Raw genomic sequence first — 27,635 nt, forward strand, 5'->3', positions numbered from 1 at the left:
CACCCAGATCCACATTGTTTTATTTAGAGACAGTCTCGCTGAGTTGCTTAGTGCCTCCCTATTGCTGAGGCTGGCTTTAAACTCACAATCCTGCTGCCTCAACCTCCTGAACTGCAGGACTTAGAGGTGTGCCCCACTGCACCCGGCCCATAGCATATTTCTTTTATAATAAACCAGTAAATGTAATTAAATTGTTTCCCTGAGTTCTGTGATCCATTCTAGCAAATTATAGAACCCAAGGAGGGAATCATAGGAAATCCCAATTCATAGCTGGTTGGTCAGAAGTAAGGGAGGCTTGGACTTGGAATTGGGCTCTGAAGTAGAGAAGTCTTGAGAAATTGAGCCCTTTAACTTGTGTGATCTGACACTAACTCCAGGTAGATAGTGTTAGAATTGGATGAGTTCGGAGCTGGGTCCACAGAGAGTTGGAAAGTTGTTTGTTGTGGAACCACCCTTCCCCTTCAGTTTTGGTGACCAAGAGTGAGGTTTTCAGAAAGCAGAGAGCAAACAGTATTTTTTCCATTGCCTTCTTCCTTGTCACTCACAGTGTCTTCGCCCCACTCAGACCTCTCCATCATCTGTCCAGACCACTACAATCACTACCCAAGTCATCGGGCACCTCTTTCTGCTCTGGCTCCCATCCACTCTACAACCATTCCTGATTTAATCCTGCTCAAGTATAGTCCTGAGTAAGACAGTGCCTATCTGCCAGATTGAATTCAGTCCTGATTTTAGCCTTCAAAGTGTCCTAGGACACAGCTCCAACGACCCCTCCAGGCCTTTCTCCACCAGTTGTCCGTACTCCAGCCAAACTGGGACTGGAGAGTCCTGCTCTGCAAAATTTTCATCTTTGATCAAAATATTTCCTAATGCTATTTCCTTCTGTGAAACTCTTCTTTAGCTAAAAATCCCACTCCACACCCCCATTCCTCAAATTGATCTGCCATTATTTTATTTGAACTCTGAACACAGTATAACCTTCTTAGAACAAAATATGAGTTTTTCTCTAATTGTATTATTATTATTGTTTTAGTTTGTCTAATCCCTATGTTAGATCATAAATTCCTATAGGGTCAGTGCCTGTTCATTCTTTGTATTCCTTGGAACACTAAAGCCTATCATCTAAAGGCCTCCATTTCATTGTTCTTGTTTATTGGATACCTAAAATATGCTGACAGTAGGCTAAGTGCTTTGTAAGGATTTTCTCCTATAATGACCTCAGAGGAGTAATTCTGCCCAAGGGCATTCAGATGATGAGTGACTGAGCTGGGAATTGAACCCAGAATTCTGACCCCAGGACCCATGCTCTGACATTCTAGCTATACTGAATCCTAACGGTTGTTAAACTATGTCCAAATTTCAAGGTATAAATTTTAGAAGTGAGTGTGCAAATTTGGATGTGTGACACCTGAGAACCTTTCTGGGAATATTCCAACATTTGTAGTGAATTTCAAACATGCTCTTGGTTTGTAATTCTTCTCTCTACAAGCCCCACCTCCTTAGGGAAATGTATTTATCACCACTAGCACCTGTCCAGTGCTGTCAAACCTCAGCTCCTGGGTCTCTGCATAACATTCAGCACAAGCAAAATTTCCCTGCAAAGCAGTCACGTTGGAGCCACCCGGCTTCAGGTTTCACAGAGACATTTTCTAGCTGCAACTGTTTGCAAACCTCTGACTCATCTCAGTTCCAGAATAGACACCAAGCTGAGCTGCTATGCTAAATGACGAAACCTTTAGAAAAGGAGAATCTGTTGGAAAAACTAGCTCACTGTATACAGAAAAAGTAAAGCTGGATTAGTACTTCATGCCACATAAAATGGTAGACTCAGGAAAGAATAAAGTCCTAAGTGTTAATGGTAAAACTACAAAGCTAATATAGAACAAAATCCGAGAAACTGTCATTGTGACATTGCCTACACAGGAGACAATTTTTCTTTTTTTTTCTTTTTTTTTTTTTTTTTTTTAAGGTACTGGGGATTAAACCCACGGTTCCTTTACCACTGAGCTACATCTCTACATCCCCAGTCCTTTTCATTTTTTATTTTTAGACAGGTTCTCACTAATTTGCTGAGAGTCTTACTAAGTTGCCCAGGCTGGCCTTAAACTTGCAAGTCACTGGGATTACAGGTGAGTGCCATCATGTTGACAGGGATGCTCTTTCTTTGGTGCCTGGAACAAGTCCTGAAACCTAACAGGAACTTATGAAATGCTGGATTGAATAAAATTAACATATGTAGAAATATTCACTCACAGGCAACCTTGTAAATGAAAATTAAAATAATGTTATGCCATTTTACATCAAAGAGGCAAATATTAGAAGATATGGTACTGCTTTTGGAAAAATAAACAGGTATAAACAACCTGTAAGAATTTTGTGACATTAGGAATGCATACACCCCATGACCCAGCAGTCCCACTCCTCAATATGTGTGGCCTAGAGGCCACCTAGCTGCACATCGAAATGAAATCTCTAAGTAAAGTATGGTGTATGCCTATGAAATGCTATATTACTGTGAAATTTTTTTTTTATTGAATGGATAAATGGATATCAGGAATGATAAAGATCTAGAACATATTACCAAACTTATAGCAGGTAACTGTCCAGAGGTCCTTCCTTCCCTCCTTCCTTTCATTCTTCTTGAGAGAGAATGAAGTAGTTTAGACAAGGTCAAAGTAAACAAACCATGATAAGAACAGCCTGGGTGCCTTTACCTCGTGTTTATTGTCTTCTTCCTCTTTTCAGTATTATTCTTTAACTGTTCTCCTGATCCCACCCACCTGACCATAGCACCCAAAATACTGTTTTCTCTTAACCTTTATCAAAAAGAAAGCTGATAGGACACCAATACCTTAGAGAGAATTTGATAGTTTAAAGTAAACCTAGATGGAAGACTAACCAAAAAAGAAAAAAGAATTTCTAATGGACAACCTTTACACCCTGGGTACCTGCCCTGGAGGGTTTTGCCTCAGCTCTTCCCACCAAAATGTGCAGCATGGGCTGCTCATGTAGAAAGCAGCCCTGTGAGTCACCATAGCCACTGTCCAAGGGACAACAGGCTAAGTCACAAAGAAATGCAACAAACCAAAATCATTTCCAAAATGTTCAAGCTCACCAGTAAAAAAGGAAATACAAATTAGAATAACATATCGATTTTCGTCTATCGAATAGGCCAAGTTTTTTTTAAAGAACTCTTATATTCAACCCAAGAAAGAGGGAAAAGATAGATGTTTAGTGGCAATTTATATAATATACCCAAAGTCTTAAAAAATACCAAACAGAACAAACAACTGTGTGGGTATGTGCATGGTCATCTAGATGCATGCATACATTTTCTCACAGGACAATTCCACTTCTGACAATTTTGAGTGAGTAGAAGCCAGACATGTTGCTAAAAATCCTATACTGCATAGGACAACCCTTCAAAAAAAAAAAAAAAAAAACCTGTAAGAATAACCCTGTATAAAACATCGATATTCTATGCTGAGAAACTCTGCCCTACAATATCTGAGCCAAGAGGAAGCACAATACCTCTTATGACCTAGTGACCTCGTCTTGGAATCACACATGACCACTTCTGCCACTTTTATTCATTAGGATGTAACAGTTAAATCCAGCCCACATTTAAGAAGATAAGAATTAAGGCTGGGCATATGCCTATATTCCCAGCAACTTGGGAGGCTGAGGCAGGAGAAGGATTGCAAGTTCAAGGGCCTCGGCAATTTAGCAAGATTCTGTCTCAAAATTAAAAATAAAAAAGGATTGGGGATGTGGTTCAGTGGTTAAATACCCTGGGTTCAATCCCCTGTACCAAAAAAAAAGGTGAAGGAAAAGGAGTAAAGAATTAAGAGTTCCATCTTGTGACCAAAACCATCTGTCTTCTAGCCACAGATTATTTATATTCCTCTCACATATGAAATATACTTACAAAATTTCCCCCAAATCTCATTCCTTTTTAGCATCGCCTTAGAATCCAGAATGTTAGAATCCAGATCAGGCTCAGGTACAGGTGAGACCATATAGGTGTGTTATTATAGTACATTTCCTTTCAATCTGAGACAAGTTATCTGCACCCCACCATAACCACCAGCAGACAATGGTAGCGGAGTTGTAGAACCGGTCACCATAGACTCTCCTGTTCAGAAACGGGGAAACTGGGAACCCAGAGGAGTCAGTGCTTTATAGCAACTCTGAGAACCAACCAAAGCAGTGCTGGAAGTTCCTTGACTAGGACTGTGTTCTGCTACTGCCTGAGAATTATTCTCTATGCCTTCAACTCAGCTCTCTTGGTTCTGTCCTAAGTCATCTGTTCTACAGTGGAAACACATTTGTAACTGAGAGCTTCTCTCAGCATCTTTCAGCTAGTTGAATTTTAGAGACCCAAAGGGCTCTTTTCATTTTACACTATCTCTGATTCTTTTAGTTCAAGCTGGCAATGTTTATACCAATATAGTTCTTTGAAACACTCTATAGGTCTCCAGGGAATTTTATTGAGTCCACACCATTATTCAAAAGTCAAATCCCCAAATCTCTTTAAGTTAAGCCCTTGTCTTCCTTGAGTTTCTGTTGAAGAAAATCTTTCAGCTTCTTAGAAGCTCTGTTGTGTGATCTGAAGAATCTGTGCAACACTCCGTAACATTTTTAGGGAAACTTTTGTCTAAATGATTGCAACTCTGAGGCAACACTTTTGATCTTTCCGAGGTCTTAACAAAAGATTTAACATTCACACCCTTGGATTCATCTTTAGACCATGTTGCAGGAAGTGTCCTGGATTTGACCTCTGCTCTAAATTTTTTTAAATTTAAGCATCATTTCCCATGTGTGAAGCTAGTAATTTTCAAAACCATAAAATCCCAGTTTCTTTTTATTTAGCTGTCCCTTTTGCTTATCTCTATGCATTTTACTATCAGCAGTGAACAGAAGCCAACATTTTGTACGAAAATCTTCCTAGTGAGCTCTAAGTGCATTTGCTACTTTTCATGTATGTTGGAAAAACAAACTGCTTAGGTTTCCTGTTTTCACACCACAATTGATAGAGAAGGCTCCTGTGATCATGTGTGTATGTGTTCTTGTCAGGGACCAAGAAGAAGTTCTCATTCTGAGGACGTTCTGACCTTTATGATAAGCAGCAGCCCAGGGAGCATTTTGCGGTTGCCTCCCCTGCACAAACACCCTGCAGCTGAAGGCTGACGGATTCCCCGAGCGCTCCCCCTCCCCACTCCCGGCTGATAGTTCTGCCTATGGCCCGCCGGTGTGAACTTGCACCTTATCAGGAGCCCAAAAGAAAAACACAGCCAACCAGCCTGTGTCTCATCATACCCCTCATTCCCTCAGCATAAATACCCTTGAGAACAATAAAAATTTGCAGCTTGATCAGAATTCCTGTCTTGCTGTCACTCCCTGTGTCTCTTGTCCCTTCATTCCTTCTCTCTTAGGTTTGCCATTCTGTGTTGATGTCCCGCGGGCCGGGACAGTTGGCGCCCAACGTGGTTGATTGGAACCTTTGCCAGAGAAGCGAACGCCGCCCTCCGGGGAAGCCTTGGCCAAGCGGAATTCGGGATTGCCTCGGTAAACGCGACCGGGAGTCAGATCCAGGAGGAGAGTGAGGCCGGCGCAAGGTGAGTGACACATCATGGGACAAGCAGTTTCGTCGCATGATTTGTTTCTGTCGGGTCTCAAGGAGGCCCTCAAGACTCAGGGAGCGCGTGTTAAGAAAAAGGACTTAAAATTATTCTTTTCATACATAGAGGATTTGTGTCCTTGGTTTCCCCTCGAGGGGTCAATTGATGGTAAAAGGTGGCTCAGAGTAGGAGACTGCCTCAAAGATTATTATGAGACTTTTGGTCCTCAAAAGGTGCCTGTCACTGCCTTTTCTTATTGGAATTTAATTAATGAGATTCTTAAAAGTTCACCCTTTGACAGTGGTACTTTAAACTTGTAAAAATTGGGGAGCAGGCAATGCAATCCACCTCCCGCCCCCCCTCGGCATGCCCTTTGGTTAGTATTCAAATGCCCCCTACTCAGCCTTCTCAGGACCCTGGGACCCTCCCAGACCCCGGGACCCTCCCAGACCCCACCTTACCAAAAGAGTCCCCTAAAAATCCCCCTAAGATTTATCCGGTTTTAAATCCCTATGATGAGGTGACCCCAGAGGAGGAGGCTACCCTGGAGGAGGCAGTGGCTCAACACCATTCTCCAGACCTGCCTCTTAAAAATCCACTTCCCTCTTATACACCCTCTGCCTTTCGTGCTCCGGCCCTTCAGGGACCTACTGCCCCCCCCCCCCAGATATTTTTTTCCCCGCTTCCCTTGCCTAATCTAACCCCTTTACGTGAGTCTCTCCAACATAGGCGGGAACAAATCCAACTTTTAAAAGAACTAAAAACCCTTGATGCCGAACTTTGCTCACTGGCCTTGGGCACTGAGTTAACACAAACTGGCCCCAAACCCCTTAATACTCGTAAGGTGAAGCCGCGTGGTCAGCCTGTTCTTGCCTTTCCAGTTACTCGAAGTCAAGCAGATCAGCTCGCACAGACTAAAGCAGAGGGTCTAGAAGGAGGTCAGGAAAAGGAATCAGGGGAGGAACAAGAGGTAGAACCAGAGGGAGAACAAGAGGAGGACCAGGAATCAGGGGATGAGGAGGAGCCCACCTCTGGACAGAGTGGAGCCCTTGGTTCTTATAAAAGGCTGAGCCTCCGTTTTCTTGAAAGACTTAAAAAGGCTTGTGCTCAGTATGGTCCCACTGCACCTTATACACTGGCCTTGCTAGAGAACCATAGTACACAATGGCTCACCCCTAATGATTGGAAATTTTTTGCCCGAGCCACCCTCAGTGCAGGTGACTTCCTGTTGTGGAACGCAGACTTTAAGGAATACTGTCAGGAAACTACCCCAAAAAATTCAACCAAGGCTTCCTCTAAATCCTGGACCTATGTTAAACTAGTGGGTAATGCGCCATTTGATACTACCCCTAAACAGGCGTGCTTCCCTACTGGGCTCCTAGCACAGGTTCAAACTGCTGGTTTGCACGCTTGGAGACGGCTCCCTCAAAAGGGCTCAGTCACCACCTCCCTAGCAAAAATTTGTCAGGGTCCTGACGAGCCTTACAGTGACTTTGTTGCCCGGCTTAATCTAGCTGCAGAGCACTTACTTGGACCAAGTGAAAGCGAGAGCTCCTTTGTAAAATATCTTGCCTTTGAAAATGCCAACCCGATATGTCAAGATGTTCTTCGGCCCCACAAAGATAAAGGGGACCTTTCTGACTTCATTAGGCTGTGTGCCAGGGTAGGAACAGCCCATGCCATGAGTCTCGCCATTGGCGCTGCCTTCACCAAGGCCCTTCACAACCCTGGCCCACGTACTTGCTTTACTTGCGAACAGCCTGGCCATTTTGCGTGAGAGTGCCCAACAGGGAGACTGGGTCAAGGACCCATATCTCCTCAAACAGGGGCTAAACCACCTCCGCTCACCCTTTGCCCTAAATGTGGTAAAGGTCGCCACTGGGCCAAGGAGTGTAGATCCAAGATCAATGCCCTTGGACAGCCTATTCCCTCTAACTTCCCGGGAAACTCCTCTCGGGGCCAGCCCCTGGCCCTGACCGCCCCCAGAGCAAACCCAGGGGCAATAAGGTTTGTTCCCTCTCAGACTCCCAACCCAATCCAGGCCCCCTGTCCTTCTCCACAATCACCTCCCTCCAACGCACTACCCCAGGCAGCGCAGTATTGGACCTCTGTGCCTCCACCGATACAATATTAGATTCTATGCAAGGACCCCAAATAATACCCACTGGGGTTGTAGGCCCCCCTCCACCTCATATGTGTGCTCTTATTCTTGGGAGAGCTCCTACCACCTTACAAGGTGTTCAGGTCTTCCCTGGCATCATTGATAATGATTACACTGGAGAAATTAAAATACTGGCCACAGCTATTAACAGAATAGCGGCCATCCCTGCAGGAACAAGAATTGCACAATTAATACTTCTTCCCCTCAATTCAGGAAATACTCCCGCCGCCCAAAATTCACCACGAAACACGGCCTCTTTAGGTTCCTCTGATGTGTATTGGGTCCAACCTATCTCCCACAAAAGACCCACTCTTACCTTATTTACTGAAGGAAAGAAATTCCAAGGGATCCTAGATACTGGTGCGGACGCCACAGTTATTTCTCAAAAATATTGGCCATCAGAATGGCCCCTCACCTCATCACTAACTGACCTTAAAGGAATAGGGCAATCAAAAAACCCCTTAGTTAGCTCCAGGGCACTCAATTGGACTGACACAAAAGATAACACAGGAAATAAAGGAACTGTTACCCCCTTCGTTGTTCCTGATCTCCCTGTCAACCTTTGGGGACGAGACATTCTAAGCCAAATGAAAGTTATTCTTGCTAGTCCCGACTCTTTAGTCACTCATCAAATGCTTCGTATGGGCTTTATCCCTGGTACAGACCTTGGGAGGCTAGGACAAGGACAGGTTGAGCCTGTACAGCCCATACAAAAAAATAGACAAATTTGGACTTGGGTATTTGGATTTTTAGTGTCGGTCCCTGACCCTCCTGTACCCCATGCAGACAAAATTATTTGGGAAACTCAAACTCCTGTGTGGGTGGATAAGTGGCCCCTTACCCAAGAAAAATTAGAGGCTGCCTCCATGTTAGTACAGGAACAGTTGACAGCCGGCCATGTGGAACCCTCAACCTCACCCTGGAACACTCCTATTTTTGTTATTAAGAAGAAATCAGGCAAATGGCGTCTTTTACAGGATTTGTGCGCTATCGATAAGGTTATGCGCCCGATGGGGGCACTACAGCCAGGCATCCCTACACCAGTAGCTATTCCTAGGGACTATTATAAAATGGTCATCGACTTAAAAGATTGCTTTTTTACTATTCCTTTACATCCTGATGACAGACCCTATTTTGCTTTCAGCCTCCCCCGCATCAATTTTCAGGGCCCTATGCAAAGATTTCAATGGAAGGTCCTTCCCCAGGGTATGGCTAACAGCCCTAGTCTTTGCCAAAAATATGTTGCTCAAGCAGTAGACCCTGTGAGAGAGCGGTGGCCACAAGTTTATATATTACATTATATGGATGATTTGTTAATTGCTGCACCTAATACCTATGATCTTAACAATTGTTATTTGGATCTCTATAAGGCCCTCACTGCCTTGGGACTTCAGATAGCCTCTGATAAGGTTCAGACACAGGACCCCTACACCTACTTGGGCCTCAAACTTCAAACTAATCAAATTCAAATCCCTAATATACAATTGTGTGTGGACCATCTCCACACTCTTAATGATTTCCAAAAATTACTAGGGGATATCCAATGGCTAAGACCATATTTAAAACTACCCACCTATGTGCTTTTGCCTCTTAATGATATTTTAAGGGGAGATTCTGACCCTTCTTCCCCTCGAGAGCTTACTCCCGAGGCGCAGCAAGCATTAATTCAAGTCACAGAAGCCATTGCTCAACAATTTGTTACACAAATATCTTATAACCTTCCTTTGGTTTTGGTTATATTACCCACCCCTCATACACCCACGGGACTATTCTGGCAGCGGGATCCACATTTTAAAAATAAAGGTTGCCCCTTGCTTTGGGTTCATTTGCCCACCACATCCTCTAAAGTTATTGCTGTCTATCCTGCTCAGGTAGCTTCTATCATTATTAAAGGTCGCTTGCTTTCTCGACAACATTTTGGCAAAGACCCTGATAGCATTCTGATTCCATACACTAAGGATCAAACCCAATTTTTACTACAGACAAGGGGTGAATGGGGTATTGCTCTATCAGGCTTTTTGGGAACAATTGATAACCACCTTCCCAATGACCCCCTTTTGCATTTTGCTCAATTACATCCATTTATTTTTCCTCGGGTTACTCGGAAGGCTCCTATTCCACAAGCCCTTACTGTTTTTACAGATGGCTCCAGCAATGGCCGTGCAGCCTTTGTTGTTGATAATCAGCCCACCACCTTTGATACTGCTTATCCATCAGCACAGCTTGTAGAATTGTTTGCTATAACACAAGTCTTTATGACATTTTTTGATAAACCTGTTAATATTTATACAGACAGTGCTTACATTGCCCATTCTGTGCCCCTGTTGGAGATTTCACCCGCCATTAAGCCTTCCTCCAATGCAGCCTTTTTGTTTAACCAGCTTCAACAACTAATTCAGGCTAGAAAACATCCATTTTTCTTAGGACACATTAGAGCACATTTTGATCTTCCTGGTCCCCTATCACGGGGTAATGCTCAGGCTGATGCAGCCACTCGCCCCCTTTTCCCAGTTCTTATTGGATCCATCCAAGAGGCCACAGATTTACATAACCTTCACCACTTAAATTCTCAGAGCCTTCAGTTGCTTTGTAAAATTACCAGGCAACAAGCAAGGGAAATTGTAAAAGCGTGTCCTGCTTGCGTTGTCTCCCTTCCTATTCAACATCTGGGTGTTAACCCTCGAGGATTACTGCCCAATCAGATTTGGCAGATGGATGTTACTCACTTTCCTGAATTTGGGAAAACAAAGTACATACATGTTTCCATAGATACCTTTAGTGGCTTTATTTTTGCATCACCACATTCTGGAGAAGCTACCAAGGATGTCCTTTCTCATCTTGTCTCAGCCTTTTCCATAATGGGAAAGCCAGCACATATTAAGACAGATAATGGCCCTGCATATACCAGTACCAAGTTCAAACAGTTTTGTGCCACTTTTCAAATCTCTCATACTACTGGAATTCCATATAACCCTCAAGGTCAAGGCATTGTGGAACGTGCACACCTCACCTTAAAAACCTGGCTTACCCGCCTTAAGGCCTCTTCCCTTGCATTTACCACTCCCAGGGATCGCCTTAATCATGCATTATTTGCTCTTAACTTTCTTACCCTAGACAATGAAGGACATTCGGCCGCAGACAGACATTGGCATCCCTCTTCTAATTCTGCTTGCCCATCTGTTATGTGGCACGATCCTTTAACAAATAAATGGAAAGGCCCAGATCCCGTCCTCATTTGGGGACGAGGCTCAGCTTGCATTTTAGATCAAGAACAAGCAGCCCCAAGATGGTTACCAGAATGCCTGGTCAAACAGGTCAATGATTTACCACAACCCAGGGACAGAAACCTTCCCCCTGAGGATGAATCTTCCTCTCTTATAGATGCAGCCGACAATCTATGCAAAAAATCCCCTGAATGGCAAACCCTGTGACTGCACACCATTGCTTCTCTGGATAATGGCTGCCTGTTCACTGCTCTCCCACAGCCATGCAGGATTTGAGGACCCTGCTAAGGTCCCCTCCTTTGCTTGCTGCTTATCGTATCTATAGGTCCTTTGATAGTCAATAAGATCATGGCTTTTCTTAGAGCTCATATTGAGACTATACTGGCGAAACCTATTCAGGTTCATTACCATCGACTGGAGATGATGGATCGGGATGGTGATCTTAAAAGACCATCACCCCTGTGAGCTGAACTGGACAGCCAATGACGGGTAAGATTCGTGAGAGCTCATACCAACCTAAGACAGGAAATGAGGGCTAGAGCCTCATTATCCAATGATGGGTAAGGATCTTGCTCTGTCACGGACAACCTAAGACAGGCACAGTTCCCGAGGGATTGTCACTCCAGCACTGTACCTGTTCGGGCAGGCCACGCCCCCGCCTCGCCACATAGCCTCTATCACCCCTTTAAAATATGGCTCTCAGAATATGATCAATAATTTTATATAAGAAAGGGGGAAATGTCAGGGACCAAGAAGAAGTTCTCATTCTGAGGACGTTCTGACCTTTATGATAAGCAGCAGCCCAGGGAACATTTTGCGGTTGCCTCCCCTGCACAAACACCCTGCAGCTGAAGGCTGACGGATTCCCCGAGCGCTCCCCCTCCCCACTCCCGGCTGATAGTTCTGCCTATGGCCCGCCGGTGTGAACTTGCACCTTATCAGGAGCCCAAAAGAAAAACACAGCCAACCAGCCTGTGTCTCATCATACCCCTCATCCCCTCAGCATAAATACCCTTGAGAACAATAAAAATTTGCAGCTTGATCAGAATTCCTGTCTTGCTGTCACTCCCTGTGTCTCTTGTCCCTTCATTCCTTCTCTCTTAGGTTTGCCATCCTGCGTTGATGTCCCGCGGGCCGGGACATGTTCTCACACACACACCAAACAAGCAACTCTGCAGTGAAAGACAGTCCTGTGTCCTCTAAGTGAATTCAATTCTGACCCTAACCACCTGGAGATAGATAGCATCAGGTCCCACAGGTTGAGAGCTCAGTGTCTGTCCCCTTCTCATTTTAGATGCCAGTCCAAGTCCCAGGTTGTTTTGCCTGTGCTTTTAATTAACCCACTGTAAATTGGGACCTAGGGCTAGATGTGTAACTCAGGGATAGAGTGTGTGCTTAGCACATGTGAAGCTCTGGGCTCAATCCTTAATACCAAAATAAATAAATAAATAAATAAATAAATAAATATCACTCAAATTAACAGCTTTTCCATATCTCTGATGTGAAGATATAGTATTGACCCGGAAAGAGTGAATCCCTGAATTCCAAAATGGAAACATGTCAGAAGATGCAGATGGCGTCAAGTACCCTAAACTCCAACCTAATGAATCTGTACCACTCAGATCTGCTAGAAAACACAACTGGCTCTTGGACCCAGCTGCTTCCTCCTCTGGATCCTTTACCCTAACACTGAGACCATGTTGTTCATGGGCTACTCCCAGCCAATGACTAAAGATGGCAGAAATACCAAGGCAGGCCCTTCTGGCAAGTTCAAAGGCTCTTCCTATAGATCACTTCAATCTGAGGACTCCCCAGTGGACTGCCAGAACCTTTATTCACATCGTGCTTTGGTCCAAGATTCTTCTTAGACTTATCCTCCTTCCTTCCACAGAGATCAGACATGCATCTTCGTCTTCTAACAGCTCTCCTTGTCCTTTCCCGTTTACTTCTCTAGTGGAGCTCATGAGCATCTAACCCCACCTTGCCATCTGCTTCTTGACACACCTGAACAAATGCATTTATCCTCACCAGAGAAATTGTCTCCACATCTCTGTCTCCAAACCTCTGTGTAATGAGGGTTTCCCATCTTCCATGGACAATGGAATGATTGATCTTCTTTGTGGAATTAACCTTGGATTTGCTGATCTGGCTTAGCAAAACCATTCTCTTCATTCTTCACCCCAATATCCCTCATTGCCTTGAAACTTATAAGCAACTATGTGCTAGAAACCAGTTGTAGCAATTCATAAAATCAACTGACAAAATCTCAGGAATTTAGTGAGCTGGTTGGTAAACACAGCCATTATTAAAACATATATACTTACAACAAAATAAATGAGTCCTTACAAAGATAATGACTCAAAAACTTGTCACTCCCTAGTTATTTAGCAACTTTATATTGTTCTCTATGCTCTCAGGTTATTTATATTCATTAAATTTGGGTGTTGGAAACACTAGATAACGGTGCTTCTTGCACTTCTCTATGGATTTTAGAGGCCAGATTTGCACTTGATCTTAGCCAAAAGCCTGAGAAGTGATAAGGAGGTCAGATTTAGACATGCTGTTTCAGCTCATTTCTTCAGTCATCTGAGAAGCTGCCAGCTTTGAGAGCAGCATGAAGCAAGAGAAGGTTTTCTAGCCAGTTCAGGAAGCGCTGCCCTCTGAGTCAGTGGAGCCAATGCGCTTTCAGCACCTGTGGCAGATGGGGCTGCTGAATGGAGCTTTGGCACGTCCAGAAAGGAGAAGCATAGCACAGGACCTCAGAGCTTTGCGACCGAGTCATAAACCCTGTGGCATATAACTGTTCTCCCTTTTGAGAAATAGATCATGGCTTCTTGCTGGGCACTAATAAATAGAGCAGTCTGAGGATGACACAGTAGGTCACCATGTGACCGACGCCCATGATAAACAGGGGGTTATCTGATCCACCAAGCCATAAAGTCTGCTAACATTTAGTGTGTGTGCACATGTGCCAGATTCTCTTCTAAGTACGTGTAACATGTCTTCTAATCCACACCACATTTCTGGGAAGAAGCACTGTCATTTTCTTATGGTCCCTATTTTAGATGAGAAGACTGAAGCAGAAAGAGTGTGTTGGTCAGCTTTTCCTTGCTGTTAAGCTAAAATACCTGATCAGAACAGTGTAGAGGAGAAAAGATTTATTTGGTTAGGTCCATGGTCAGCAGACTCCATTGCTTTAGGCCCAAGCTGAGGTAGAATGTCATGGTGGAAGGGAGATGCAAAGGAAAGTTGCTTACCTATGGTATCCAGGAAACAGAAAGAAGGGGGATCCAGGGAGACAAGTTATAATCCCCAAGGGCATGCTCCCAACAACCCCCTCCACCAGTCATGCTCCACCTACCTACAGTTACCACCCAGTTGGTCCTTTCAAATTATTAATCCTCCAAATGGATTAACCCCCTGATGAAGTTACAGTTCTAATGTTCTAATCATTTCACTTCCTACATTAACACAGGGGCTTTGGGGGTACACTTCATATCTAAATCAGAACAGAGGGGTCAAGCAACTTATCCAAGGTCATATAGTTAATAAGTGGCAGACCTTGGTTAGAGTCTACCCACTGGCTCCAAGGTGCCCATGTTTAGTTGTCAAGTCACATTGCATCTCATGAGCCAGTGGACGTTTTCCATATAGGATGGGGCTTGAGCAGACAGTGAAGACAACAGATTTCATGATGTGCCACTCCTACCACACACCATTTCTTATGCAGCCTAAAAGTCTGACTTGAACAGACAACCAGCACAGCATGGCACCGGCCACAGGAGGACTGCTACAACATTACAGCCCAACCTGGTGGCTCTGAAGATCAACAGGGAAGGGGAATTTTCCAGCAGGCAGAATTTTAAATATTTCACTTTTCCATAGTTTAAATGTCCTCCACCAAAACTCATTCTGAAATTTAACCCACATTGTGAGGTTTTAAGAGGCAGGAAACAATCTGACTATGATATTTAGAGATGGGGCCTTTCGGAGGTAATTAAAGCTAAATGAGGCACCAAGGGTGGGGCACTAATCAGATGAGGCTGTGGCTTTACAGAGGACAGAGCAGAGCTAGTAGGTTCTGTCCTGCCATGTGATGCCCTATGCCATCTTGGTACTTTGCAGAGTCCCCACCAGCAAGAAAGACCGCACCAGATGGAGTAATCACTGAATCTTGAACTTCCCAGTATTTGAACCATGAGCTGAATAATACACCCTTGTATTATTTATTTGTTTTGCTTTTGTTTATTTATTTATTTATTTGTTTACAGTGCTGGGGATTGAGCCCAGGGTCTCATGCATGCTAAGAAAGCGCTCTACCACAGAGCCACATCCCCCGCCCATCCTTTATTGCTTATAAATTACTCAGTCTGTGGTACTCAGTTATAGCAATAGAAAACAAACTAAGACATACCCTGGTGACCACTGGATCTGAAAAGAGAAATGACCTGAGGTGCAGATAACACCAGTCAATAATCAATAGCTGATGTTTTATGTCAACAGCCAGAGACTTGGAAGGTCCAGATATGCAGGGCTAGTGACAAGGACGTTTGAGGGAAGAGGTCTACAGGGACTCTCAGAATGGATACAGACTTGAGAATATTTAGTTCTTTGTGAATGTTCATCAAAAGGCCTCCACAAGAGAGGAAGTAATGAATAAAAGGTGAACAGTTGACCTGTCCTCCGCATGTCACCTACTCCTTCCTCCTTCCTCCAATATATCAATGACTCATGAACAAAGTGGACTTGGTGGCAGAATTGCAGGTTGTATGCGGGTTCAGAAATTTATGAGTTCAGTTGCATCAAAGCTGATCTGGCTTCTGCTGCTGTTGAATATTTAGTTGCTCAGTAATTAAAGCCAATTGTAAGTCCCCGACATGCATCAGATTGAATATAATGATCCAGGAATGACATGGCCAGGGAAGGAAATTAGTTCTCTCCATCCCCCCACTGCCAGCACACTTTCTGCATGGCACCTGAACTCTAGAATTCTGGGACTAAATGCCAAAAGCCTGCCACATCCACAGATTTGTGTTATCCTCAGAGGGTCCTGGAACCAATTCCACCAGATACTAAGGGATGACTTTATTTACTCAACTAGCAACTAACACTGTTTCTCCTATAACCAGAATACACATGGGTCTCAGAGCCAAGAGATGACATCAGGAGGACCTCCTTAAGGTTCACCTGCAAAGTTGTTCCTTAACCCCAGGGCCGGACTCTGATGATTTAAAAGCATGAGAGAAGACTTCCACCATAAAAAAATAAAATTAAAATTAAAATTAAAAAACAATAATAGTTCCATTGATTTTGAAGCTCAGATTGCTACCTGGTCATTGCAGATTCCTCATGCCATTTGACAAACTGGAAAAAGAGAGAGCTATCTTTCTCTTTTTGCGGGGAATGATGAATGATCACTAACAAGTACAGACTGATTTACAAAAGTCATAGAAATCAAGGGACCTCTTGGAGTTCCTCCGTATCCAGTGACAAAAAGTCCTGGCATCAGGATCACCAAGGCCCAGACCTTTTGTGAATAAAGGTTTAGGTCACTCTACCAAGATATAATTCCTACCAGCCAAATGACTAGCTAAAAATAACAAGAATGTGGCTTTGCAAATAGACGAGGGAGGCTGAGACCGAAGCTCAGTGGCAGAGCGCCTGCCTAGCATGTGTGAGGCACTGCGTTCGATCCTTAGCACCACATAAAAATAAACAAAATAAAGGCATGCTGTCCATTTTCAACTACAAAAAAAAAAAAAAAAGAAAGAAAAAAAAAAAAGAAAATAGATGAGGAACTGATACAGAGCAGCCATGGCCTCTTAACCAGTGGTAGAAATGAATATCATTGCTTCTGTATTCATTTTCCTTTTTACCATGTCATATATGCCGTATTTTTCAAAAAGTTTCTTCTTGTCTCTTTCTCCACTAAGGGTGTGTTACTGGTGATCAAATTCATAATGTAGTTAGTTGAGCATACAGATTATTGTGATGGAATCTTGACTGAACCAGAGGATGAAAGGCCCTCACCCAGAGATTTTATATTTGAGGGCAGATGCAGTAATGAATACCACTTTGACCTAACCACTTTTGAGAAGATGATTGTGCCTTCTTCTGTAGGATGGATGATTGCATTAATCAAGGAAAGTCCTATGGGTGATGGTTTTCTCCCTCAGTGGTGCTGGGGATTGAAGCCAGGGCTTCACCCATTATTAAGATATATTTTCTCACTGAGCTACATCTCCAATCCCTCTGCTCTTTTTAATTAAAAAAATGAAAGGTGTGTCCTCTCACACTGTAGAAGCTGAAAATACCATATGCTGTTTTCCTGTGCCTACCTCTCTCATAAGTATGGAGCTGGGTTCCACCAAATACCTCAACAGAGACTCTGAGGTAGAGTGGGCAGAATACACACTGGGGACAGGTGGCTATGACCTTGATGCTGTACTGACTTTTGGAAGTAGTAGAGATGTGACTCTGTGGCTCTAGTAGTGGCAGCTAGCATCCATTGCTGATGGGGACCTCCCAAGTAAGTAATGATTGCCATTACTTACTTGCCCGGGGCATCAACAAAGATGTTTTCACCAACTCAGATTTGGGACATGGATTTGGGTATTGTTCCAGGCAGGATAGACCCTAAATCTGGTCCTCTGACTGTAAAGATACTCTGGAGGAGCCAATATTCTTTTGATAAATTCATTCTGATTAAATCGACCTGAATAGGTTTCATGGAGAAAGATTTAGAAGGATACATTTCAGTGAGTAAAGAATGGTCATTTCTGACTCTTGCAGGAATTACTGATATTTTCAATGTTCTATGTGGTCTGATTTTCCTAACATTTGTATTAACATTTTAATAAAAACAGTTTTTTTAAAAAGTAATTAAAATAGATATGCTATCTTGAGTTTTCATTAAACTTTCTGACCTATGACTTACATTTTAGGGACACACTTATTGTCAATATTAATTGCCTAAAAAAGGAAAAAAACACTTCAGCTAGCTTAATTCAAAGTGAAAGAAAATAATAATGTAAAGGAAGAGAAAATGAGGTACTCACTCAAAACCAGGGATAATAACTGGGAGAAATGCAATAAAGCAATTCTGCCTTTATTTGTTGTTTTATTTATTTTTATAAATAGTTGATATACCTATATAATATTCACAATGATATAAAAATGTGAGACTACATGTGAATATTGATTTCGGAGTTGATAAAATATATAAAACATTAATTAAATGAAGCAGACAGTAATGAGAAACATTTGTAAGTATTAGATCTTACATTTATGGATGTGGCTAAGTTGCAGTCGTATGTCCACAGTAAGACACTTAGGACACTCATAAATTCTACTTAATGTTTAAAATGGGAAAGCAAAAGCCAACTATGTAGTCAATAAAATCTGCCTAATCATCTTCCCAAGATTCTTCTATGCTCAAGTGAGCTTTATAGGAGTCTTATTATGTACACATTTACTTTTCTTCCCAATATACATCTTCTCAAGGCACTAAAAAAAATGAGAGAGGTTTTATTAGATTAGCCAGCAAAACCTGTACAATCCTCCCCACACCACTATCATACCCAAATTAAAAATCTCACCCTCTGACATATATCCTTACACTACACAAAATCACATGTTGATAACTTGACCATCAGAGATGATGATCTATAGAAGGTGGTTGCGCAGCATCAGAAATACTCTGATTGAATTCACATTTGTTCTATGCCCAAGCCTAGCCCAGTCCAGCTCAGCAGTCTTATGCTGCTCATCTCTGCTGTTATAGGCCTGGGATCCATTTGTGGAGCAGAGGAAATGAAGCTGTGGGCAGTGCATAAAGTAGATATTCCAGGAGCAGGTACTGGAATGTGTATATAAATCCATATGCTTAAGTAACATTTGTGAATATATGCCTACACAGTATAACATACTTTACGGTAAAAAAGAGAAGGAATGTTCACATATAAATTTAAGCAAATAATAAGTATATATATATATATATATATTATACTTTGTATATAGGTGTGTGCATGAATATGCATCTCATTTGCTATAATAGCTTCCCTCTTTTAGTTGAAATCTTATTGATAAGAGACCATGGAGGGCCGGGCGTGGTGGCACACACCTGAAATCCCAGTGGCTCCAGAGGCTGAGGTGGGAGGATGGAAAATTCAAAGCCAGCCTCAGCAATGGCAAGGCGCTAAGAAACTCAGTGAGACCCTGACTCTAAATAAAATACAAAATAGGACTGGGGATGTGGCTCAGTGGTTGAGTGCCCCTGAGTTCAGTCCTGGGTACCAAAGAGAGGGGGGAAGAGAGAGAGAGAGAGAAAGAGTGAGAGAGACAGACTATGAAATGCAAGAATAAAGGGACAAAATATTGCAGGACTTTGAGTAACACCTGTTGTCAGAGGACTCAGCTATAGACAGAGGCATCACTTCTCTGGAGTTAAATCAGCTGAAGAGGATAGCCAGTACATCAGGCCTGCTTCTTTCTGCCCCAAATTGATCTACATGCTCATCTATAGAGCAGATTAAACAAACAGGAAACAAACCAAAATGGAAAAAATAGTGTGTTTTGTCACTAAAAAATGTTAAGGTAGAAATATGATACACAATAGCATCGAGAACCAATTAGGGAGCTGGGGTTGTGGTTCAGAGGTGGAGTGCTTGCCTAGCATGTGTGAGGCACTGGGTTTGATTCTCAGCACTGCATATAAATAAAATGAGGTTCATTGACAACTAAAAAAAATATTTTAAAAAAGAGAATAAATTAGGCCCCAGGCACAGTGGTACATGTCTGTAACCCCAGTGATGTGGGAGGCTGAGGTAGGATAACTCAGTGGAAAAGCACCCCCAGGTTCCATTCCCAGTTTAAAAAAAAAAAAAGAATGCAAGAAAAAAAATAAATCAGTATATATGTATATGTATATACATTATCACATAATTATATATCTATATATTATATATGTGAAATCATGTATATAATTATTAAAATATAAAATACTTGAAATCAAAATATATATTGTAATGTATAAAGCTGCTCTCACGCCCATCAGGTACAGCCATTTTCCCCACCTCCCAACCACTTGGCAGTCTGTGAACATCCTAGCTAGCTATTGGTTCATCAGTCAGCTTGCAAGTATCCTTCTCCGATATTGGTCCCCTGTTAGCCTGGCGGAATTCAACTGTTTACCATAGCTTCCCCACCATCTTTTCCCATTCTTTTGTCTGTCCTCCTCGCTTTTCTCTATCCTCCTGGCTTTCCACTCTCTCTAGCGCGTGCCCTTTCTTTTCCTTTCTCTTTTCCTCTCATTCTCTCTCTTACCCTGCAGGGAGACACCGTTTGCTTAATAAATTCCCTTATGTGATTTCCCGTGTCTGGCGTGGTTTCCTGGGATTTCCTTACATCTGGTGCCGAGACTTGGGATGGGTCCTTCCACTGTCGCGAGTGGAACCTCATCTAAGCCCCAGTGCCTCCCGGATACAGCCCCATCTTCCATTCTGCCCGGACGCTCTGCTCTGCATTCATCACCGGACTTCAGGTTGGTGAGTCCTCTAGGCTGGTTCCCCTAGGCCGATTTATACCCTTGAGGAGGCTGAGGGGTGGGGGTACCCCCAGCCACAACTTTTATAGTTACGGCTGGCCCCTATTGTTGGTCTTATCTGCCGGGTGGATTCCTGATTTTATGGTGGAGATTCCCTCTCAGGGTTGAGGCTCATCTCGTACTCGCATTCGCACTCGAAAACCTTGATATCAGGTCCACAACTCTTCTCGGCTTTTGCCTTAGTGCTTGTGTGACGACACAATCAATGTGCTGCCCCTCATCTCCAGCCCAGTACTCTGGCCTCAGGATGCCCTGGCCACAGACTCGGCTGTATCAGTCCCCACCATGGAATCTGGGTCCTCCAATCTGACAGATTCCACCCTGGGAACCCTTCGCCCGACCCCCGGTACTTAAAGCCATCAAAATCCGTTTGTGTAATGACACACAGCTTCCGTGTGCGAGCGGGCAGATGGAAAGGGATTCCTTATCTTCAAGTCTCTTCTTTCTTGCTTCTTAGCTCTTCCTGCAGGCTCAGGCGCCTCCAGACCCTGCTTCTCTGTTTTCCCCTGCTCCCCCATGTAATATAAGCAGCCCCATTCGCCAAGTAGTGGGAGATAATTGTTTAACAATTTTCTGCTTCCAAACCTAAATTAATTACTAACCAGGAAAAAGAGTTAAAAGGACCTAAGCATCAAGTTTCTGCTAGAACATTTTAGCCCCTTTCAGATTCAGATCTCAGTCAAGGCTTACATTGAAATGTAAATAGAAGAAGGCGTAGTGGGAGATCAGTCTCAAACCCAAAGAAAAGAAGTGTCCATTTAAAATTTCTCCTGGGCTACAACTCAGAATACTTTTCTCCCTTTCACCTTTTCTTTCCTTCTCATTTTCTCATGCTTTAATTAATAACCATTATCATTTTTCTTCTAGGACTTTTGTTTTTCTTAAATGCTACATTTTTGAGCTCACAATTTTGATCCTACATACCTACGTTAATGATTTTTGATCAGTTTTTTTTATCCAACTCTAGAGTTATTTTTGAACATCCGTTACATTGCAATGGAGAGAAGTATTACAAGGCCTTTGCTTTTGTGTTAAATATAAGCGTGCATAAAAATTAAAATTTTAAAAATGGATCCAAATATTTTTAATTCACGTGATTTAAAGAGGTTCAATTTAAATTAGGTAAACTAATAGAAGTAAAATGTCCTTAAACTTAACTCACTTAAGTCTCTAGGTGGTCAAACTAATAAAATGTTGATGTTTATAAAATGTCTAACATCAATTTTTCTAGGACTTTTCTTCAACAGGAAAGAGACAGCAAATACTGTTGGTACACTTGTCTGATATCTTGGTTTTTCTACAATAAGATGAGTGAATTAGAATCGACATGTATGGGATTACTCAAATGTGTTTGTTAGAGACATATGATTAATTTATAAAGTTATTCCATGGAGTAACATACTTAAAAACATTATTCTTTGTATATTAAATGTGTTCATATTTTCCAGGTATACAAGCCTTTAAAGCAGAAAATTTATCAAGCTGCTATTCTCCAAATTAAACTTGTCTGTAATGGTAAACGTATCATTTAATGTTCTATTATAGGACCTGTCATCAACAGGGTATATGTAAAATTGGTTAAAGTTATTGAGAGTCTGATTTGTTTAAAGGTTAAGCATAAAAGCATTTTACCACTTTGCCACACAAAAGGATATAATATTAAATTGTGTTAATTAATTTTCATATGAACTCAGGAGTCAATATATGTAAACTTCTTAAAATGACATTTGAGAAAGAGTGTAATGCGCAGTAGCAAAAATGGGACAACAGTGACTGAAATTGGGGTCTCTGATGACCTTATGGCTATGGCATGCCTGGTGCCTGGGAGTGCTCCTGTGCAGGGGCACAAGATGCCTAACTGCTGTGGCAGTACATTGATCTCAGGCACACAGTTCTTGGGCAGGAAGGAATTCTTTTGCTAGATAACCAGTGTTTCATCAGCTCCCTTCTCTGGTTCTTGCCCACCTTACAGTAACTTTGGAACCTAACATTGCACATATATAAAGATTGCTGACATAACTCTTTAGATCCGCATTTCTATCAGAGAACAGAGCTCCATCTGATCTCAGCTTAATCTTCAAAATCTGTATTTATAACCCTTTATTTTCTAATACTCCTTTGCCCCTCACTGAAAAGCCCCACGTTACCTGAGATAAGACTCTGCCTCACAACCCTGCTACACATTACAATGGCTCCAAAGTAAGCCTGACTTTAACTCATTTAAAGTTGTGTTCAAAAGTTTGATGTTTGTTGTAAAGATTACTGTGATCTCAAATAGGAACTCAGCCAAAATTCAAGATAGCTATTGCACAAACTGAATGCTTTACTGTCGGTGATTCCATTTTGTATTTTCCTTGTAAACTCTAATTGTTGCCTGATCAATATTTTGCAGAAGTATTGCTTCAAGAGTGAACACTGTAAATTAACTTGGAATAGTTAGCCATCACCTATAGGACAGATAATGTAAACCCCAATTAGATAAAAGGGGGTAAATAACTGTAAAGTCATAGACATTGAAGTTAAAGCCCAGTACTCTTATTTTATGACTGGTGAGACTGACTTACTTGATGGTTAAGATCAAACTTAGAGATTGAGATTAAATACAGAGGTCAAGAAAAGTCCATATTTGGGTCTTGCCCTCAAAGTCAGCCTGAACCCAGGGAACAAGAGGACTTCTCTAAGGAGGTTTGCAACTCTGGGTCACACAACCTCCTGATCAAGGAGATTAATGAGGCCACTAGAGGAAAAGCCACTCAGTGCACCTGCTGCAGAGGAGGGTCAAGGAAAAAGGGAGACATCCCTGGTGCTTTCAAGGAAAGCCACCTCATCGAGGAGACCCTGCCTAACCAATGGCACTAATGGCGCTAAGAAGCTGCTCTTAAGTTCTCTATGAGTGACCCCTGTGGAAACTCAGCTGACTCTTTGACAGGAACAGGTCACTTTGACCAACTTGATCTTAAACACCTAGCAAAACAGTTAAAACCAAAATATAGCCATTCTTGGGCATTTAAAAGAAATAATACTTAAATGTAACTTAAGATGTACACTTGTGTTAGCCCACTAGAATAAAGACTAAAAGCTACAAAAGAGATTCTTAAGCAAATGTGCCTGATAACTATCAAGAGAAACTGCCAGAGTCAGAAGTTTTAGTCAAGTTTAAAGCCTACAGACACAGGTAGGCTTAATCTTGTTTGCTAGTAACAGAAGTATAGAGATCTCTACTAAATGTTGTGTTTACATTCCTGATAACCTGGACAATGTTAAAGTTCCCAAATAAAGGCCTTGTCCTCTCCAGTCTTTGCTAGGCCTTGTTATGGGAACAACTTCTCAGTTCTTCCACACCCTGGTGAGGAATTATTGACTTCTGTCATCTTTATGATATTCATTGGCATGTTCCAGGTTCTGCAACATTTATATTGTATCAATCTCATTTCAGTACTCATGTCTTTTTGTTCTTCTCTCATAGAAGCACCCATCCCTAGATGCCTGTACAACCTGCTCTTCCCAACCAGACTTCTACCATGAACTCTTCAATTGACCTGATTTCTAAAAAGGGAACTCCAAACTGCTTGCCCCACGCTGCCCGCTTCCAGCTCGAAGAAGCCCGATCAGTCATCACCCCCTTTCCCTACAGCAGTGAAGGAGTTCCTAGAATTAGAGGGGTAAATGAAGTCAGAATTGGGGACAGGCAGTTAGTGTAGAAATAGGGAATCAGTCAAATCGAGGAAATGAAGTCCATGAAAACCATCTGCCTTTGGAAGTCTGGAAGGAGAATGGACTTTTTACATCTCACCTGCAAAACCAGCCCCAGTCACTTAGGCAGGAAGGAGAGAGAAGGCTTCAAAAAGAACTGGAGAGCAAAAGATTTTCTTATAAAAAAAGAAATGGGGGAATGTAATGTATAAAGCTGCTCTCCCGCTCATCAGATGCAGCCATTTTCCCTGCCTCCCAACCACTTGTCAGTCTGTGAACATCTTGGCTAGCTATTGGTTCATCAGTCAGCTTGCAAGTATCCTTCTCTGATATTGGTCCCCTGTTAACCCGGCGGAATTCAACTGTTTACCATAGCTTCCCTGTCATCTTTTCCCTTCTGTCTGTCCTCCTCGCTTTTCACTCTCTCTAGGATGCGCCCTTTCTTTTCCTTTCTCTTTTCCTCTCATATTCTCTCTTACCCTGCAGGGAGACACTCTGTTTGCTTAATAAATTCCCTTATGTGATTTCCCGTGTCCGGCGTGGTTTCGTGGGATTTCCTTATATATATTCTACATATAAATCTGTAGAGATATACTTATGTGAACCTTATGTACAGATTAGGCAGCTATTATCAGTATATATAAGTACATAACTATTTGTATAAATATATTAAACATATCTCACGGGCCTAGTATTGATGTTCAGAGCTAAAGGAGACTCCAGTGTGATTCTGTAAGGGAGTGTTCTAATCCCACATCCTCACCTCATGCTCTAATCTTGTCTCATTTAATCTGCAACCAGTCTGGCTCTGAGCATGGTCAACATCTCCATTTATTTGTCAGTAAATATAAGCCATTGTTAGTTCTATCATCCTTGGAAAACAAATCTTGTTTCCAATTTCTAGGAATATCTGACCTTCTTGGCTGCACTGCGCCCTAATGACCCTGGGGAATGTCCACAAAGGACAGTGGACAAATGCATGACTTACTATATTAGCTGCAACTTTGGTCCCAAATACCTATCTGGTTTCCTGCTGTGGGGACAGGGGTGGTCTGAGTACCCGACTCCAGGCTGGGACCCTTCTGCTGGATGGTCCTCTCTGCTGATCTCCTACTGTGTCTTAGGTGTGTGGTATGGGGGGTTCTCCATAGGAAGAGGCTGGGACTAGCTTTAAAATTAAGCAAACAGAAACCAAAAGGCAGAAAAGAAGAAAGGGAAAAAAGGCATCAGCTCTGACAGGCCCTAGGAGGTAAACTTTTGCCCGAGTCCTTTTCCACTCGAGGGAGAGTTTGCAGTACCGTGATAAAACTGCAGATCTCAACTCTATCTTGTTCTAACTCAAGCCATAGCTCTTTAATCTTAGACCTGGAAATAATGGAGGTTCAAACACTTCCTAGAAAATTCAGTGTGTTTTAGTAACAGTCAGAATTTGCAAAGCATATGCCCTGTACCTAGACCTCTTTCACTTTGGTCCCACTAAGGCCAAACCTAAGCAAAACGAGTGAAATAGCAGAGAGAAAAGGCACCTCAAATAGTAGCAGAAACAAAGCAAAATAAAAAGGGCAAAATGCTGCCTTCTGTCTCTGGGTCCCTGTCTGTAGAAAAGCACGACTCTTCCTCCAAGGGCTCGAGTCTTGAACATGCCTGTAGGAGTACTAAGATTTTGTTCAGGTAGTAACCCCTTCCCATTAACACGGTGAGCTATGAAGCCATATGTACTCACCCTGGGCATCCTGTAGCCCCTGCTTAGAATGAAATCCTTAAAGGTATCTATTCCATGAAGGTCTGCAAGCAACTCTTCCTAAAAAGAAGAGTTTAAAGAACATTTAAAGAACCTGGTCAGCAACTCTTTATCAAGTGCCTCTTTTTAAACCACACCTTCTCATTTCTGAACATGTGTATAAATAATGTACATGAGTTAATGAAGATGAAGGCTTTCAAAGACATGCAACTTTTCTTCCTCATCCTTTATATCACCCTTGTATTAAGGAAAAACTATACATTTTAACAATTAAGACAATTGTTGACCTAGGATGTCTGGAACCTAAGCTATTTGAAACTAACATTATGTCCACAATTTGTAGATCTGAACTCCAAAATACTTAACAATAAAAAGAAGACTTGATCTAGCCTCAACATCCTCTCAATCTTCAAGCATCCTTTCAGTTTTCCTTTACGTTTATTTGAAATTAAAAAATTGTGTATATAAGCTTACACAACTGCAATTTGATGCTAGAAGAGCATTTTACCTTCCAAGTCCCGTCAATCAAGGATGGTCAAAACTCCTGAGTTTCCACAAGACGGTTGTGTGATCATAGTGCCTGCCTGCTGCCAGCATACCATTGCACCCATGTTTGTGAATTGGGGTGCTACAGTATACCAGCATGACCTTAAAGTGTATGGGGCATTGCAAAAGTGTGATTTATTAAAATAGTTGTAGAACAATTCCATTGTTTTGAATCCTCCTTGTCTAAACTTCTTGATAAATATTTTTTTACTATAATAGTTATAAATTTAAATGATATTCCTTTTTCATTATCTGACTGTAGCCATTTTGGCAAACACCTTTTCTGGCTTTTGCCTTAAAAATGAAATATGTTTTGGAGAGTTCTCTAAGCCTTTAAGAATTAATATTTAAGAAGATATCTTTAAAAAGAAAACTTCTAGACATCTTAAGTCAAAAGTGTGTAACTATTTGTTTTTTTTCTTGCTTTAATAATGTTTATAGATATTTTTGTGTTTTAAAATATTTAATACATTGAGAAATTTTCACTACTTTAAAAAATACAACTGAAATTATTTTATGTTACATATTAGACTCCCAAAGATTTCAGCAGTTCCCCAAACTATAAGCCCGATAAATTCTGCCAACCATTATTCACATTATTTTGAAACTTACATAAGCATGTTGTACTCATAAATTTGTGTCATACCTCACACAAAATAAGAATTATATCCAGTCTCGAAAAAGATAAAAATGATCAACGTTCCTGTCTTAGTTTTCTGATCTAAAGGGGAAAATTGATGAGTGATTGTTTATGAATGATACACCAAATTTGAACTGTATTTTGCTTTTCCCAAGTGTTTTCACATCTGTTATCTGGGAGAAATTTGGGGTCTGTTGAAAAGAGAAGATGTTCACGAATGTTCTCATCAGAGTCCTGTGCAAGTGTTGCATCAGCAATTCTAAATATCCAGAACCAAGATCACGATCTTCTTTTCATTAGATATGTAATGTATAAAGCTGCCCCCACTCCCATCAGGTACTGCCATTTTGCCCGCCTGCCAACCACTTGTCAATCTGCGCTCGCCTGCCTCTTCCGTTTCAGGAA

General features: G+C 42.0%; 1 protein-coding gene across 2 annotated transcripts in view; it reads right to left on the reverse strand.

Moving 5' to 3' along the window:
• Positions 1 to 18,129: 18,129 nt before the first annotated feature.
• The window catches only part of Fam47e (family with sequence similarity 47 member E), a 28,331-nt gene continuing 18,825 nt past the window's right edge, over positions 18,130 to 27,635 (reverse strand). For both annotated transcript variants that reach the window (XM_047566155.1, XM_047566154.1), the window contains exons 7-8: positions 26,027 to 26,104; positions 18,130 to 18,512 (exon numbers count right to left, since the gene is read on the reverse strand). In XM_047566155.1, coding sequence (XP_047422111.1) covers positions 18,441 to 18,512; positions 26,027 to 26,104 — 150 coding nt within the window. In that variant the 3' untranslated portion in view covers positions 18,130 to 18,440. The remainder of the gene's footprint in view (positions 18,513 to 26,026; positions 26,105 to 27,635) is intronic.

This window comes from Sciurus carolinensis, chromosome 10 (assembly GCF_902686445.1).
Source record: "Sciurus carolinensis chromosome 10, mSciCar1.2, whole genome shotgun sequence".
NCBI lineage: Eukaryota > Metazoa > Chordata > Mammalia > Rodentia > Sciuridae > Sciurus > Sciurus carolinensis.